Source organism: Phyllostomus hastatus, unplaced genomic scaffold (assembly GCF_019186645.2).
Source record: "Phyllostomus hastatus isolate PE091 unplaced genomic scaffold, TTU_PhHast_1.1 phas_contig_477, whole genome shotgun sequence".
Lineage (NCBI taxonomy): Eukaryota > Metazoa > Chordata > Mammalia > Chiroptera > Phyllostomidae > Phyllostomus > Phyllostomus hastatus.
Window position 1 is genome coordinate 1,173,720 of NW_025333889.1, and position 15,890 is coordinate 1,189,609.

Here is a 15,890-nt window from a genome sequence, read left to right on the forward strand (position 1 = left end):
CCACACGGCTGTGGGGGCACTGGATCTGCTTTCCCTTCTCTCTGCTCGGGATCTGCTTTTAAACCTTACGGGGGCAGCCGAGCCAGGACCCGCCGCCGCCCTCGGCCCGAGGGTCCCAGATCGGCTGCGGTGGTCCTCTCACGGAGCGACCCTCGCTGGGTGTCCAAACACTGTTCTGTGCTTCCCTTTCTCTTCCAACTGAACCCGCAGGTGTCTCCGCCCCACGTAACACCTGCGTAGCTGATGAGCGGGGACACGGGGCCTGGCTGGTGGGGTGCACTGCGGACCCTTGGGGAGGGGGTGCTGGTCGGTCACCCCCTAGTGTCCCTGGAAGTCAGAGGGGTTGTCTTCTGATGGTGACACCTGGAAGGGACGTGGAGGCTGGCGCCTGAGGCCTGGGCCCGGCGTCTCCTCCCAGACAGGCAGCCTCACGCCCCGTCCGAGCGAACGGAGACGTCTGTCAGTGGGGTGGCCTGTCCCGTCTCACATTCCAGAAAGACCCCTCGTGTCCCAAAGGGCTCCCCGTGTTCTGGCCCCTTTCCCTTTTTTGTAGTGTGGGGGCTGCTGGGGCCCTCAGACTCTCCCCAGGCTTAGGGTTGGCAGTGAGGCTCACCGTGGCACCGGGTCGGGTTGGGTGATGGCGAGGTCTGTGCGGACGCGTGGGCGCAGCCGTCAGGAGCGTGGGTTGTTCCGTGCAAGGTGCACCTGCTCGGGCCGGGAGCGGAGACCCTGTGGGGCCTCCCCTGCCCCAAGAGGAGGGCAGGGCGAGCCCAGGGCCCACTGCCCACCGGGTGCTGTCCTTCCTGCTGGCCGTGGGGGGTGCGGTTGTACCTTTGGAGCCAGTCCGCCCTCCGAGGTGGACACGTGACTCGTGTTCCGTGGTGCCCGAGCGTTTCCAGAGCCCGTGCTGTGCTCGGGCGCCCTGTGACCTCGGCCCTCTGACTCCGGCTCTCCTTCTCCCGGCAGGCTCGCTGACGTCCATGTTCGTCAGGCTGCCCTGTGGTGGTGTCGGGGTAAGTGTCTCTTTAATGTGTAAATAACGTCCTGTTTGTTCTCAGGGTCCCGGCGGTCACAGAAGCCGCCGCCTTGCTCTCCGCGGAGTGGATAATGGCTGCCAGGTGTTTTCCATGAACGGGCTGGCGGTGGGGCCGCCCCCCTCACTCACACGTGTGGCTTCAAAGGCCGCGTGAGCCTGGAAGCGTTTGATGGCTGCACTCCGGCACCTTCCTCGGGGAGGGTCGTCTGGCACCCTGGCCGCCCTAGGAAGTGGGGTCCGGTGTGCGGCGGGTCTCCTCACGGCAGGCCGCGGTCTGCGCGTCCGTCGCAGGTGGCGAGTGTGGGTCCTGCCCGCTCTCCCTCCAGCTCCAAGCCCCCGCGAGGCTTGGCGTGCGGAAGCCTGGTGCCGGGGCCGCGTGAGGCGGGCCGAGCCGGCGGCTGGGTGGTGCTCCGGCGTTTCCAGGGCCACGGCGCCCTCGGGCAGGCGAGGTCGGGCAGACGCTCGGGCAGTGTTGGCCGCCCCCAGGGCAGGGGCCCGTGCCCCCAGCCAGAGCCCCTCGCTCGTGGTGGAGCGGAGGCCGGGGGTGACTGCGTGGACCACAAAGCCGTGGGGCCCGGCGCGCAGCGCGGGGTGTGCGCGTAATTACAGATCACAGGGCGAAGCCCGCGGTCTGGAGTCTGTTATGGAAATGGAGCAAAATTGTCTTCTTCCTGAGTCTTTACAAAAATCGCTGCTTTGAAAATTATCCCGTCAGAAGGGGGATCCGCGGCATTTATTCATCCGCCACCAAGCCCTTCTAGAGCTGTTTCGTCCTGAATTGTAAGGGGGCTGCAGTCTCCTAATTCAGGGCAAACTTTTGGCCAGACTTGAAAAAGCCCGGACTCGCTTGCACAGCCCTGCAGCCAGCGCCGGGCACGGTGGGACTTTCAGTTTGCAAACGAGAGCTGAGAGGGACCTCGGCCGGGGCCCTCCCCAGCGTGAGTGCAGACCGGCCGCCGGCTGAGCAGCACCCGCCCCACACCCGGGCACCACGCAGCCGGGGCGCCGAGCACGGCCGTGGGAAACGCCCCATGTGGCCTGGGCCGGGATGCTGTCGGGGTGATCAGCTAGAAGTGGGGGCCCCAGCGTGTCTCTCCCCCTTGCTCCCGTGGCTGCCTGCAGCAGGAGGCAGGGCCCCAGGGGCAGCCTGGGGACCAGCCCGGGGAGCACAGCAGGCCGCAGGAGCCCAAGGGTGGTGGGGACACCCGTGCGGGTGACGAAAGCGATGCAGCAGCGAGAAGAGGCTGCTCTGCCCTTTCTGACATCCTGAGCGAGGCTCCGCTGTGGGGGTCGTCCTTCCTGCACTGAGGGAGGGCGGGTGCGCTGGTTGCCCGGTTTTGAGACTTACACAGAAGAAGCTGTTTCGCTCGGTTCCTCACTGCCACAGGCTTCCCGTTTAGTGAGGCTTGGAGAGTCCGTGCCCGGCGGGCCCTGGGTGCCCTGGCGGCCCTGGGTGCCCTGCCTCCTCATAGGCCGCCCATCCGTCCCCTCAGTCCATGCCCGTGTTCACTGCGGGACAGTGTGTCTCGGGCCCTGCCCTGCACTAGTAGCCACACAGCCGCCTCACCCTGAGCTGGGCTGCCGCCCGGTGGGTCCTGTGTCTGGGCTGCACCCCCTCCCCAGAGCCCAGACCTGAAACAGTGGGAGGTCTTGGGCTCCCTGGGGTCCCTCTGGGGCAGGCTCTGTCCCTGGCTCTGGGCAGGGTGTTACGGGACCCTGAGTGCACAGAGGGAGGGCACAAAGACCTTCCGAGCACGTGGCATGCGGGTTCGCTCTCTGTCCCTGCACTGCCCCCTGGGCCCTCCAGCCCAGGTCCGCGGCGGAGGAAGAGGGGCAGCCTGGGCGGTGGTGCGCAAACAGCCGGCAGTCCGCAGAGGTGCAGCCTCGGGCTGGCCCAGCCGTGGCCTTGGTGTCCGGGAGGCTCAGGCGGCTGGCAGTCGCCCTGCCGGCTCTCCGTCTGGGGCCTCCCCACATTGGACTGAGGGCCCCGCGGCGAGCGGGTGCGGGGCAGCGGGGGGCGGCGTCCGCGGGAGCGGAGCACCAGAGCCGAGGAGAGCCGGCAGAGCGCGCGGCGCTCCTCCGGCCTTCGGGGACTGTTTACAGGACACGGCGGCTCGGTCGTTGGGAAGAGTGACCCTCCCCTCACAGTGTGACACCCGCCCCACGACGGCTCCAGCCCTGCGTCTGTGCGCTTCAAACCGCCTGGCTGCCCCACGTGACGGTCAGCGTCTCTGTCGGGTGGGCAGGGGCAGTGCACCCAGACACACCCGCCGGGCAGGGGCAGGGGCAGGGGCAGGTTCGGCAGCACCCCCAGCACACGCCGAGTGCAGCTGCTGTGGCCGTGTCTCCAGCGCCCCGAAGAGGAGGTGAACTCGGGGAGGAGGCACGCGGGCAGGCTGTGCAAACACCCCATGAAAGGCAGGCAGTTGCCTCACCGCACCGCCTCTCCAAACCCCCACCGGGCTGCCTGTCCCTGGCGGGTGCCTGCGGCCCAGGCTCCTGCCTACCGCCCGCCCACCTGCGCCCTCCCGCAAGGAAGCGCTCTCGCGGAACTGGTCGCTGAAGTTTGTCTGCTTTCTCTCCTGCACTAATAACCAGAGCTTTAAAAACTCGGATGCGCCTCAGCAAATAAACCTCACACCCGGAGAAGTCACCAGGCCACGCCGCGTCGTTCGGAGTGGAGTGGCGAGCGGGCAGACGCGCCGTCCGCCTGCATGCCGCCCCCTCCGCTCCTGTGGGGCCCACCCAGTGTTTGCTCCTCGTTAAATCCAGCACAAAGTGGGACCGGGGTCGGAGAGGCCTCGTTCCGGTGTTTCTCTTGGCTGCTCGTCAGTCTGACTGAACGGTGTGCGGAGTGAAAAGCGGGGGCTGGCCAGGTGGCCTCAGCTCTCTGCTCCTGGCCCCGGTGCGCCGGGTGCCGGAGAGGAGACTCCACGTGCGGACGGGGTGGCACCCGGCGTGTTCCCGTCGGCGCGCTCGCTGCTCTGTTCTCGCCTTCGGGGACTCATGGGGCACGTTCCAGAATCCGCGCAGAGGCGGCCGGCGCCCCTTCTGCGGGTGTCGGAGGTCAGGCCCCGGCCGGCGCTCACCGCAGCGCGTTGCCCCCACAGGTGGACAGCGACACCATCTGGAACGAGGTGCACTCATCGGGGGCGGCCCGCCTGGCCGTGGGCTGCGTGGTGGAGCTGGTCTTCAAGGTGGCCACGGGGGAGCTGAAGGTCAGTCAGTGCGGACGCCGAGGACGTGGGCTCCCACGAGGACGGGTGCTTGGGCGCCTCGGGGTGGGGCCGGGGAGGGGACAGCCACCGAGACGCCCTGGAGACAGTCATGTGACTGGGGTGACGGCTCCCGCCCGGGCGTAAGGGGGCCCCTATTCTGTCAGCTGCTGCTGCGCCCGAGGACACATCCCCACGCTGGGGAACCACCGGCTGCCCTCAGAGGTCCGGGTCCGGGGGGGCGCTCTGCAGGCAGGGGGTGGGGGCGGCGGTTGTTGAGGCGCACCCGGGCACCCGGTTTACTGGCAGCGCCCCCGAGCAGCGTTCCTGCGGGCTGCTGGCCGCCCTGCTCTGTCGCACGCCTGGATCGCGTGGCGAAAGCTCTGCTGAGCGTCAGTGTGTCCCTGGGCCACGGCCCCGCTCCTGCCGCGACACCGCCGGGGACCCCCGGCGTGTCCCCACAGTGGGAGACGAGGGCCACTGTGACAGCAGGGACCCAGGGCCCGCATGCCAAGCGCCGTTGCACAGTCTGGGCACGGGTGGGCGGGGCTCCTGTGGGGACGTGCCCTGGCCCGGGGGCGGGGGGGTGGGCTGCTGCAGACCTGGCCCAGCAGCCCCCTCGGTGGTACAGCGCGCGTGTGCTGGACGCGTCCCTTGGACGCAGCAGCTGCAGGGCACCCCTCCACAGGCAGGGTGGGCGGGTGCTGCTCCCTGTGGCCGCCAAGATGCTTCTCGTGGGAGGTGACGGGCCGTCTGTTCGCCTCACTGCCCTCTCCCTGAGCACTGAGCTGCAGTTCGCGTTAGGGTCGGACTGGGCGTGACGTCTGTCCCAGTCCGAGCCCCTCCGTTTCATCTGCACCCGTGGTCCCCGTCAGGTTGCTCCCTGGGGAGACCGTCCCGATCGTGCGGGGCCGAGGCTTCCCCCCGGCCCTCCCAGAGCCCCTCTGCCCGGCCAGCAGGCTGGCAGACGTGGAAAGTCAAGGACGGTGCTCCCTTAGCAACGGATCGCCAGCCGACTTTAAGGGGCCGCGTCTTAGCCACACCCACAGACAGCCCTTTGTCCAGTCCCGGGTCTGGCCTGGGCGCAGCGTGAAGCCACGTCCTCGTGGGCCCCCTGAACCTGCGGACGTCCGTCTGTGACGATGTCCTCACTGACACGCCCCTGTCTCTTGTCCCCGTCTCCCCACCTGGGGCCTCGTGCAGAACGGCTTTGCGGTGGTCCGCCCCCCAGGACATCACGCGGAGGAGAGCACGCCAATGTGAGTAAGGGTGGGCGGGGGCGGTGCCGGTGCCCGGCTCTGACGCCCTCGGGCGCTGGGAAGGGTGTGCCCCGTGCCCTGCGCTGTAGCAGGGGCCGCTCGGGGTCAGAGGCCGGCTTGCCGGTGGGTGGGGGCGCGGAGGAGAACTGGAGACGGGCAGGGAAGGGAGGGTCCGCAGACCCCGCCGAGTGTGCCAGCCGTCCGTCTCCCAGGCGTCGGGTCTGCTGGGAGAGCGCGGGGGAGGGAGCTGAGCCCGCCAGCGCCGGCACCGCGTGTTCTTGGTCCCGCCCTCAGCTGCTTTCCGAGGCGGCCTCGTGGGGGACCTGCTGGCGGTCGGGGGTGACGAGGCTGAGCCCGGCGTCGGCAGCCGTCGGGACCCCTCGTCGGGCTCTGGACCCCGTGGACGTGCGTGCCCACGTCAGAGGTGGTGGCCGGGGAAGCACGTGGAGTGTGGGGGGACCCCGGTCTGCCGTGGCTGTGGACAGCTGGTGGCAGGTGCACGCCCCCCGGCCCAAAGCCTCGGGGCTGACTCCTGCCCTCGGCTGCTGTGCCCAGTGCCTCTGCTGCCTGGGGGGAGGGGCTGTGTCGCTGGCCCAGGAGGCCCCCCCAGGGGACACGACGGGCTCCCCGGGCCGGGAGACAGGCCCCCCCGCGCTGCCGGGAGAGTCAGGAGGAGGTGACGTCGGGGCTGTGCCCGGAGAACGGGGTGGCTTGTCACCGGGCAGAGCGGGGAGCGTGCGCACACCTCTGTCTGGTGGAGCCGGGAAGTGCAGAGGGCGCACGGAGAAGCCACGAGACGCTGGCACAGCACAAGATGACCCCGGGGGCAGGGCCAGCCCCGGGTACCCGCAGGAGTCACAGGAAGACAGGGCGCTCACCACTGCCGGGGTGGACTGTGGGTGCAGTCTCTGCAGCCACGCCCAGACGTCACTGGGCACCCCCGGGCCCAGAGCACGCGTCCGGGCCAGTGGGGAGCAGGGCCGGGTGCCGTGGCTCCGGAGCGGCTTCCCCCCCAGGGCCTCAGTGGTCGCACGTTCTGAGCAGCACACGCAGAGGCCCCTGTGCGCTGCGGGGGAGGGTTCCTGGGGACGCGCCTCCACCGCGCCGCGGGCGGCGGTGCACAGCCTGGGGCCAGGCTGGGCTCCCGGCGTGCAGCCTGGGTTCCAGAAGCAGGACAGGCAGGCCACTCAGCTCTGTGGGAGTCCAGACGGAGAAGAGCTTCGTTTTGTCTCGATGACTTTCTCTGACTTTCTGCTCTCCTGAGGGAGACTGGAGCCGCGGGCAGTCGCTGGGGTGACCCTGTGTCATTGTGGCACGCGTTAGCACAGGGACAGGTGGGCAGGGCCAAGCGCAGTAGGCCACGCCCGTGCTCTGCGGCCCGTGGTGTCTCTCCAGAGGCCAGCAAGGAGGCGGCGCTGGTGCAGAGAGACGGGTGTCCGTACTGGGGCGGGGCCGTCTGCACGCAGCGGGCCGTGGGTCCGTCTGTCGTGAGTGTCCCCTGAGGTTCCCCGGCCCCTGTGTGGAAGCTGTGCGCTCCCCAGACCCTCTCGGACTCGCCTGGGCTCCGGGCGGCTCTGCTGGAAGGTGTGTGACAGCTGGTCTGAACCCGTGTCTTCCCTCCGACTCTCACCTGCAGGGGCTTCTGCTACTTCAACTCCGTGGCCATCGCAGCCAAGCTCCTGCAGCAGAGGCTGAACGTGAGCAAGACGCTCATCGTGGACTGGGTGAGGGCCGCCGCCCCCTGGGCGAGGGCGGGGGCGGGGCTGGGGCTGCGGTTCCTGTGGGTGCACCGAGCCCCATGTGGAGGGGCGGGCGGGGGTCTCGGGCTCCCTCACGCTGAGGTTTGGGTACCTCCCCCACTGGAACTGCGTCGAGGATGCGGAAACAAAGCCCCAAGCAGGGCAGGTCTGTTTCACAGCAGCTGCTGCGTGGGGTCCGCACCCGACATGTGAGCCTAGAGGTGCCCCTGCCGCTGAGGGCGACTGCTGGCCACGCCTCGCTGGGAGGCAGGTCAGGAGGTGGCGGGGCTGCCGGTGGCCACCCCCTCGTCTGAGTGTGCAGCCACACTCTCCTTGGCCACTGCTCTGGGCCTCGCTCCCCCGCAGACGCCCCCCTGGCCTCCGCGCAGGGCACACAGCGTGCGCTGCCCTTGCCGCCTGCCCCTGTGCCTGCAGGGGTGCTGCTCCTCACGGCTCCGCTGCCCCCGGGGCCTCCCTTGGGCTCCCCGTTCCCACGCCGCAGGTGGGGGGCGGGGCTGGCTGTCATTTCACTTTCCGTTTTTTCGAGAGGGGGGAGTGAGGGGCGTTCTCTTTGGTATTTCTGTTAACTTCGTAATTCCTCAAGGAAAACATGAGGTTGGGAGGGGGATAGCATTTCTGATGCAGAGCTCTTCTTGGTGAAGAAGAGAAAACCCAGAAACACAGCGCAGAGCACCCAGCACGCACCCAGGGTGGGTGTTGGTCGCGGAGGCCCAGTGGCCCCAAGGTGGCCCCGGCGGCGTGACTCAGGGAGCACGCACCCCTGGAGCAAGTCGCCAGCGGCCGTGTGCCCGGCACCCCCACCCCGAGCCCTTCCGTGGCTCCTGAAGGGGTGATGGGGGACACCGGGGGCGTGCCGGGTGCCGTGCGGGGGATGCCACACCGTGAGAGTGCCCCGCGGCGGGACAGTGTGCACCACGCAGGTGCGGCCGCAGCACCTGGCGAAAGCCAGGGACCTGTCCAGACGCCTCAGGGAGCCCCCCGAGGCAGGTGGAGCCGCGTCCCGTAGGCGCAGCGGGGCGTGCCTGCCGCCCCGTCCACAGCGGCCCCGTGTTCTCTCGCAGCCACGGGTGGCTTTACAGGGCGGGAGGGTTCGAGCGGCCCCCTGGCTCCCCGGTCGCTGGCATGTGAGCAGCGCCTCGCCCACGCATTGTGGGGGCAGGCCCCCTCCCTGTGGCCCTCCAGGTCCTGCCCCGAGAGCACGAGGTCTCGGGCCTGGGGGAGGCCCAGCTGCCCCTGTGTGGGACTGGGAGAGGTGGCTTGCCAACCTGGCGTGGAGCCAGGGCCTGGCGCTGTGCGCCTGGTGCGCCTGCCCCTCGCCCTGCGGGTGGTCCCCTGCCGCATCCCGGCGTCGGTGCGGAGCGGGCACCTTCCCCGTGCTTGACAACGAGCAGCCGGGGTCAGAGGGTGGAGGGGGTGGCTCATCCTTCATGGACACAGCAGGTGAGAAGTCAGCCACGTGGTTGGAAAACCGTGGCCTCCCTCAGGTGGGGCTGAGAGGCCAGCCCCTTGTCACTGCCGAGGCCCGCAGTTTGCTCCGGTGCTGGGGACCCGCACCCGGCCCCACTCACTTCCTGCTGGGCCCCGGGCCCCCGCCCCAGGGGCGCTGGGACACGGCCCGGCACGGCCGGCACTGAGCCAGCCCTCGCCCACAGGACGTGCACCACGGCAACGGGACGCAGCAGGCCTTCTACAGTGACCCCGGCGTCCTCTACGTCTCCCTGCACCGCTACGACGACGGCAACTTCTTCCCGGGCAGCGGCGCGCCCGATGAGGTGTGTGGGCCTCCTGGGCGTGGGGGGGCTTCCGGACGAGGTCGAGGCGGGGTCCCCTGCTCACAGAGCCCCCAGGGGGCGGCTGGAGGCAGGCAGCTGCGGTCCCAGCCCGTGTGTGCCCAGCGGCCAGCTGTCCTGACGCGCTGGCTCCAGGCAGACAGAGGCGGTGCAGGCTCCCTCCCGCGTGGGCCAAGCTCCCCGGCCCTGTGCCGGGTGCCTGCGCCCCTGAGCCCCGGGGACAGCGGCTCAGAGCCTTCGTGAGACCCTGAGCCCAGGCAAGCCCACCGCACTCCGAGCAGAGGCCCTGCGGTGGGGCTTCCACCCCGCTCCCTTCCTGGAAGGAAGGTGAGAGAGTGGCCTGTGTCTGTCACTCAGCAGGGAGCTGCGGGCCCTGCCCTGGCCAGCGGAAGGGGCAGCCCTCCCCCGCTCCCACCGGTCAGGAGGACAGGCTGGGGGACCCCTGAGCTCTGGGGACGTGCCGCTGCCGGTGTGTCGGGCTGTGGGGCCTGGCGACTCACGAGTGAGGCTGGCGCAGGGTGCCGGGGCTCCCGGGCCGAGGGTCTGCGACGTGCGTGTCTCTGCTTCACACAGGTGGGCGCAGGACCGGGCGTGGGCTTCAACGTCAACATGGCCTTCACCGGCGGCCTGGACCCCCCCATGGGAGACGCCGAGTATTTGGCTGCCTTCAGGTGAGCGTCTGGCTTCCTGTCCCCGAGGCACCCTGGGACCTTTCCGAACCCCACCCCTGTGTCCCCCGCTCTCACTGGCATTGACCTCCACCTTCCTGTCTGAGCACCTCAGACCCGCCTCAGGGAGCCCCCCATCCCCCCGCCCGCCCCGGGGTGCACGTGCAGAGATGGGGGTTTCTGTCGCTGCATTTGGAGGAGCGGCGCCCTGGGGCCTGGGGTTGGGTCCCAGTCCCTCCTTCCAGCCGGAGGCGGGGTCTCCGAGGCTGCCCCCCCCCCCACCCCGGCTTGTCGGCGGCGCCCCTGCCCGTGCACCCTCGCCCCGGAGACCGGGGGCGTCTCTGCCCTGGCAGCGCAGCTTGGGGTGTGCGTGGAGAGCCAGCGCCTGGGTCTGGAGGGCTGCCGTCTGCTGACCCGTTCCCTGCAAACGTCCACGAGGAGGCAGCAGCCGCAAGGCATCTTGCTCCTCTGCTGAGGGCGGGGCGGGCCGTGCCCGTTGAGGGGCTTCCTGTGCCTCCTGCTGGGCCCCCAGAGCAGAGCTGCGGGGCCGGCTGCCCCACTCCGGGTCCACTGTTGGCCCTGATCCGGGCGCTCCGCAGCAGCGCGGGCGGCCTGGTGGGCGGGGGGAGAGGCAGGGGCTGTTCAGGGTGAAGTCTGACCGCCCTGAGCCCTGGCGAGAGAGCGCCAGGAACCAGTCCCATGGCCTGTCCTGTGGTGTCCCTCCGCCGCCCATCCTGGGGGCCGAGCTTCCGCAAAGGCTGCGGCTGCAGATGTGCCTCGGGTTCCTGTGCGGCCTGCAGCAGCCACGTGGCCCTCGCAGCACCTGCTCGCTCGCCTCCGGAGGGGGCCCCATCTCCGACCCCAGCAGTTTCTCGGGGTCTGCGCCGGGGAGCCCTTCGGTCCGCTGCTCCAACAAGGGGACCGGTCCGTGGAAGTACTCGTCGGTCGCCTCCTGGAGGGCCCGCCCAGGTGTTCACCTGAGTCACTTTTCCCGCTGGTCTCCGTGTTTTACACTGAATCTGCGTGCTCCATCAGACGCGGTGGAACGTGGGTCGGTGCCCTGCCCAGTTAGAGAACGTCTCCCGGGCAGAGCGTCCGAGAGTGTGCTCACGTGCACGGCTGAACGTCAGCTTCGTGAGACCTGAACTCTGGCTGCCCCCCCGGGGACCGGCCCCCCAGGAGGCTCCTCTGCAAATGGATGTCCCGGTGCCGCGGTGAGGGGCGCAGGCAGTGCCCGAGTGAACGTTGGTGCCACCCAGGGGACAAGGGGCACCGCGTGGGCGAGACCAGAGAGGGCGGAGCTTCCTTCAGACGGGTCGGAGGGGTGAGACTGGCAGGCCTTCCCTTCGGGCCGTGGTTCCGCCAGGTGGGGCCCTCTGGCCTGGGGGGGGCATGCCTGCCAGCGCCGCCTCCGGCCTGTGCCAGCGCCGGCGGGGTGGGGCCACCTGGGGGCCGGGGACGGCTCGTCCCTTTAAGGTGGCCCTGCTCCGGGGAGTCGGGGCCGACGTCCTGTTTTAATCTCCTGCCAAGCACAGCACGATGACACCTTATCACACGAGCCTCGTGAAGCCTGAGCCGCCGCTTTGAAAAGGAAAATTGTTTCAGGGTTTTATATTGATTTAAATGTAAAATAGCCCTTTGAAGTTCACAATTTACAGTTCCTTGGGCATGATCGGAGGAGGAGGAGGGTCAGGATCCGTTTCCCCTTCTCTCTGGGGCCCCCCCCTCCACCCGGGGCGGCGGACAGCGCGCGCCTCGGAGGGCGGCGGTGATCCTCGGAGCCTGCCAGCCCCGTCCCAGGAGACGGACCGGCGGCGGAGGAGATAAGAACGCGGCCCCTAATGAAACCCAGGAGCAGCGGGCGCTTTCTCCTGGGCGGGGGGGGGGGGGGCTTAATTCAAACCAGCGGGCGAGGCTTTGAAGTTGGCGCAGGAGGCCGGGGTCTGTGCCCGCGGAGACGAGGGCGCACTTTCCTTAACCCCTCGCGTGCCTGCGCCGCGTGGGCACCTGCCGGCAGCGAGGACGGCGGCGTCGGGGTGTTTGTGCCCTGGGGCGGCCGTGGACTGGCGCGCCCCACAGGCCGCTCCCCGCCGAGCGAAAGCAGAGGCACCCTCCGGGCGTGACGGAGGTGGGGGTGCGCCAGCGCGCCCGTGTGGTGTGCTTCGCCTCTCTCCGCCGTGTGTTCTGGCATGTCCGCAGCACCCTGCGTTCTCACCGCCTCTCCAGCACGCCTCTCACGGGGTCTCCACGCCACCCCCGTGGGGGTCTCACCCGCGGACCCGCTGCGGCCGTCTCAGAGGCGGAAGACAGAGCTGGGCTCCGTGGGGGCTCGTGTCCACTGCCCTCCGCGCACCTGCCCTGGTGGCGGTGGGGCCAGGAAGGACGGCCCACGCAGCGCCTGCCCCCTCGGGGGGCTCAGCCGGGACCCCGGGGCCCCAGCAGGCGGTGCGGCCCAGGAGGCCTGCCTGCTCATCGGACCAGGAGTGGGGGCCACGGGGCTCGGGGGTGCTGGGCGCTCCCACAGGAGCCAGTGCCGGTGCAGGGCCATCTGGGTGGGGGCTGCCTCCAGGGAGTGTGATGGCAACCTGACGGGCATGCGTGCCCCTGGCTGTGACCCGGGGAGCGGGCACCGTGCACGGCCTGTCGGACGGGCCACCTTGGGCAGCTTGGCAGCGGAAGTGGGTGGGTGGGCGGGCGGCACCGGGAGGTCAGGGAAGGAGACTGACCCTGACCGGGGCCGGGCACAGGGTGGGAGGTGGGGTGGGGGTACCGGGCAGAGAAACAGCAGGAGCAGGTTTGGGCGGCCTGGAGTGTGGTCCGCTGGGGACAGTGGTGTCTGAGCCGATTTTCAGGAAGGAGCTGGAAAATGCTGCTCTGATTTGGGCAGCTGGGGGCCACTGGCAACTTGGGGGACAGTCGGTGGAGGTCAGGACAGAAAGGGCAGAGTGCATGGGGGTGGGGCGAGAGACAGCAGATGTGCTGCTTCTCTGAGGACCTGCCTGGAGTGAGGTGGGAGCCCCGGAGAGCACAGGGACACCGAGGCAGGGGCCTTGGCCAGCGTCCCACAGCAGCAGGGCCAGAGCAGTGCAGGTGGCCTTGAGGGTGGTGGCAGTGGGGCTGTGGGGATGAGGGGCGCACTGCGTGGGCCCAAGGGCCCCTGTGGGGGTGGCAGCTGCAGAGCCAGGCGGCCACACCCGTGAAAGTGACTGAGCAAGGCATGAAGACACGGTGGGGAGGGGGAGGGGGGGACAGAACAGGTTCAAGTCGGAGGCACCAGCCCAGGGAGGATGCCCCCACTTCATCAGGGTGACCTCTGGGGGCACGGGGGACCCCAGTTTCAGAACACAGGCGGGGGCTGCAGGGGTGCAGCAACGGGGGCAGGGCAGGTGCCTGTCGGTTCCGGTGTGGACCCCCAGCAGAGGTCAGGTGCATGGGGACGGCTGCTCCGGCTGCTGGCCCGGGGACTCGGGCGCACACAGTGGCTCTGGCAGCTGTCTCCAGAGATGGGGCCTGAAGCTGCCCCTGCCCTGGACCCGCGGTCTGCCTGCTCGTCCCCTCGCGGCTCTGCCAGAGCCAGCGCCCTGCGGGGCGCCGGGCTCCCTGGGGCGGGGGTGCTGCTCCCGGCAACTGCCTCCTCACACCTCTCCTGCGTGAGGGGCGCACCGCTGACACGCACTCGCCTGTCTCTCCCCTCGGAGACCCGCGGCGCGCTCACCGCCAGGGGCATAGCTAACAGACCGTCTGCTTCCGTGGGACTGGTGCAGCCCACCCCTCTGCCCTCGGAGGGCCCTGCAGGAGGCCCTGGGCGGCCCCGTAGAAACACTGAGGTGATGGTAGGCCTGCGGCGATTGCATAGGCGAAGTTTGTTACAATTTTATTCTAGAGGTGAAACGGGACCAGTTTGCCATTTCCTTTGCAGCGTCCATGAAGGACTGATGGACGCTCTTTCAGCTCCCCCCCCCCCGCCCCCACCCCCGCCCCGCACAGGGGTTGGGCGGGTGGTGATGGGGCTGGACGGCCCTCAGGAGTCGCGGCATTCGGCTCGGGCAGAAGCAGAGTCCACCGGGGGAAGCGGCACATCCTGGGCTGGACACCGCGGTCGGTGCTGGAGACCCTCGAGGCTCCGGCCTGGCCTTCGGGCCGCTCCGGGTTTTCTCCGCTGAGCCAGTGTTTGGGATGACCACGTAGAGACCCCACGCCAGGGCGAGCCGCGAGCACACATGTCCATGCACCGCCCGGCTGCGCGTGGGGGCCCAGCGTGCCCGTGCAGCCGCACTCACGGGGCCGCCGTGCTGCCTGCACCCTGTGTTTCCGCGGGCCCTGGGGTGGGGCTGCTGTCGTGAGTCGGGCGGGCTGGCCAGACAGGGCGGGCCCTCCCGCAGCAGCGCCCAGGGCGAGCTGGCGCCCACTCGCGTGTCTGTGCTTCCCAGCGTGCGTGTCCCGGCTTCCAGGCCCACGCAGCAGCATGGCTCCTTGAACGCCCGTCTCCCTGGACAGACCTCGAGGGGCTGTAGGCCGAGGGCCGGTGTGGGTCGTGCTGCCTGTGCGGCCCTGAGGAGCCCAGGGCAGACCCTGCGCCTTCCAGCGTCCGAGGCGGAGGCTCCGGCTTCTCCTGGGCTCAGAGGCCCTCCACCCCCGGCGCCGGGCCGGGGCTGCTCACGTGGGCTGCGTCTGTGCGGGAGCAGGCGTGCAGGGGACTGCACTGCGCACTGTGTACACAGAGCCCGTGGCCTCGATTGCCGCGTCCCTGCGGGCACGACTGGACGTGTTCAGGCCGGGGGCCGGCACCACAGTCATAGCAACGGGTCTGCAACGGGTTGGCAGAGTGGGGTCCTCGGGCCACATGCGTCGGGTGTTTCTAAGTGACACCGTGCTGGGACACAGCTTTGCTCTTGCACGCCCCCCGCCCCCGTGCGTGTCTGCTCGCTCACAGCCGCGCAGTGCTGGGCAGTGGCGGCAGGCGCCATGTGGCCTGGAGCCCGACACACTGAGTCTCCGGCCCCAGGCTTCGTCCCCCGGGGCCTGTCGGACGTTCCAGAGCACAGACTCCGGGTGGCGGGGGGCGCGTCCCGAGGAAGTGAGTGCACTGCGCTCAGCCAGGGTGAGTTGGGGTGGGCAAGAGGGCTCAGTCCCTTGGGCTGGGGGCTGCAAGAGGGCTCAGCTGCCGCCTCGGCCACACACGGCCCTGTTGCTGGGCCCAGGGCTGGTGGGAGTGAGTGGGAAACTGAGCGGAGCCGCCCGCACCTTCGGGTGGGACCCTTGGGAGCTGCCCCGCTGCCCCGTGGGGTGCACTGTTGCTGTGGACTGCAGGTGCGGCTCTCAGCGCCCCCCGGGGCTGGCTGGTCAGGACTTCTCAGGCACTGTGAGGTCCCAGCCCCCCAAGGCCCTCGGCCTCTGACCTCGAGGGGAGCCGGGGCCGGTGCAGTCGGAGACCGCGAGGCCCTCCTCTGCACCTGTGTCCCTCGCTGACTCCGTGTCGCCTCCTCCTGTCCTCTGCAGAATGGTGGTCATGCCGATTGCGACCGAGTTTGCCCCCGACATGGTGCTGGTGTCGTCGGGCTTCGACGCCGTGGAGGGCCACCCCACGCCTCTGGGCGGCTACAACCTCTCTGCCAAATGTGAGTTGGGTGTCCGGAGCACACGCGGGGCCCTGCTCTGTGTCTCAGGTCTCACCCTCAGCGACAGCAGGAGGACACTGTTTCTTCAAGTCTCACCAAAGGCGTGACCCTGCTGGAGACGGTGTGGGGACGGAGCCGAGAGCAGGTGCAGCTCAGAGTCGCGGGGGAGCCCCAGGCTGCCGTCTCCCTGCCATGTCGAGGGGCTGGTGTCAGATGGCGGCCCTGCTGCTGCCACAGGAAAGCAGTGGCTGTGAAAACTGCCCTGCCCACGGGGCAGGTCACACAGAGACCAGCTGGCATGGAACCCCAGGTCCACAGGAAGGGCCTGGGTGCCCCACCACCGTCCAGCACTACAGCCGTCAGCGTAGTCAAGTCTTGGGACTCCTCTGGGGCTCCCTGGCAGCCCCCAGTGCTGACCCCAAGGGTACAGATGGCCAAGGAGAGCCTGCCTGTCCCTCCCCTCCCACAGGAAGTGGGTGGGTCACTAGAAGAAAGAGAGAAGCAAAGGGCCACTGTGGCACTGTGGTGTGGCCGTGTGGCTCAG

General features: G+C 69.5%; 1 protein-coding gene across 7 annotated transcripts in view; it reads left to right on the plus strand.

Moving 5' to 3' along the window:
* Positions 1 to 15,890, plus strand: part of HDAC4 (histone deacetylase 4) — a 149,465-nt gene that overhangs the window by 122,045 nt on the left and 11,530 nt on the right. For all 7 annotated transcript variants that reach the window (XM_045845560.1, XM_045845563.1, XM_045845562.1 and 4 more), the window contains 7 exons: positions 967 to 1,013; positions 4,147 to 4,254; positions 5,455 to 5,510; positions 7,147 to 7,234; positions 8,923 to 9,042; positions 9,634 to 9,731; positions 15,228 to 15,346. In XM_045845560.1, coding sequence (XP_045701516.1) covers positions 967 to 1,013; positions 4,147 to 4,254; positions 5,455 to 5,510; positions 7,147 to 7,234; positions 8,923 to 9,042; positions 9,634 to 9,731; positions 15,228 to 15,346 — 636 coding nt within the window. The remainder of the gene's footprint in view (positions 1 to 966; positions 1,014 to 4,146; positions 4,255 to 5,454; positions 5,511 to 7,146; positions 7,235 to 8,922; positions 9,043 to 9,633; positions 9,732 to 15,227; positions 15,347 to 15,890) is intronic.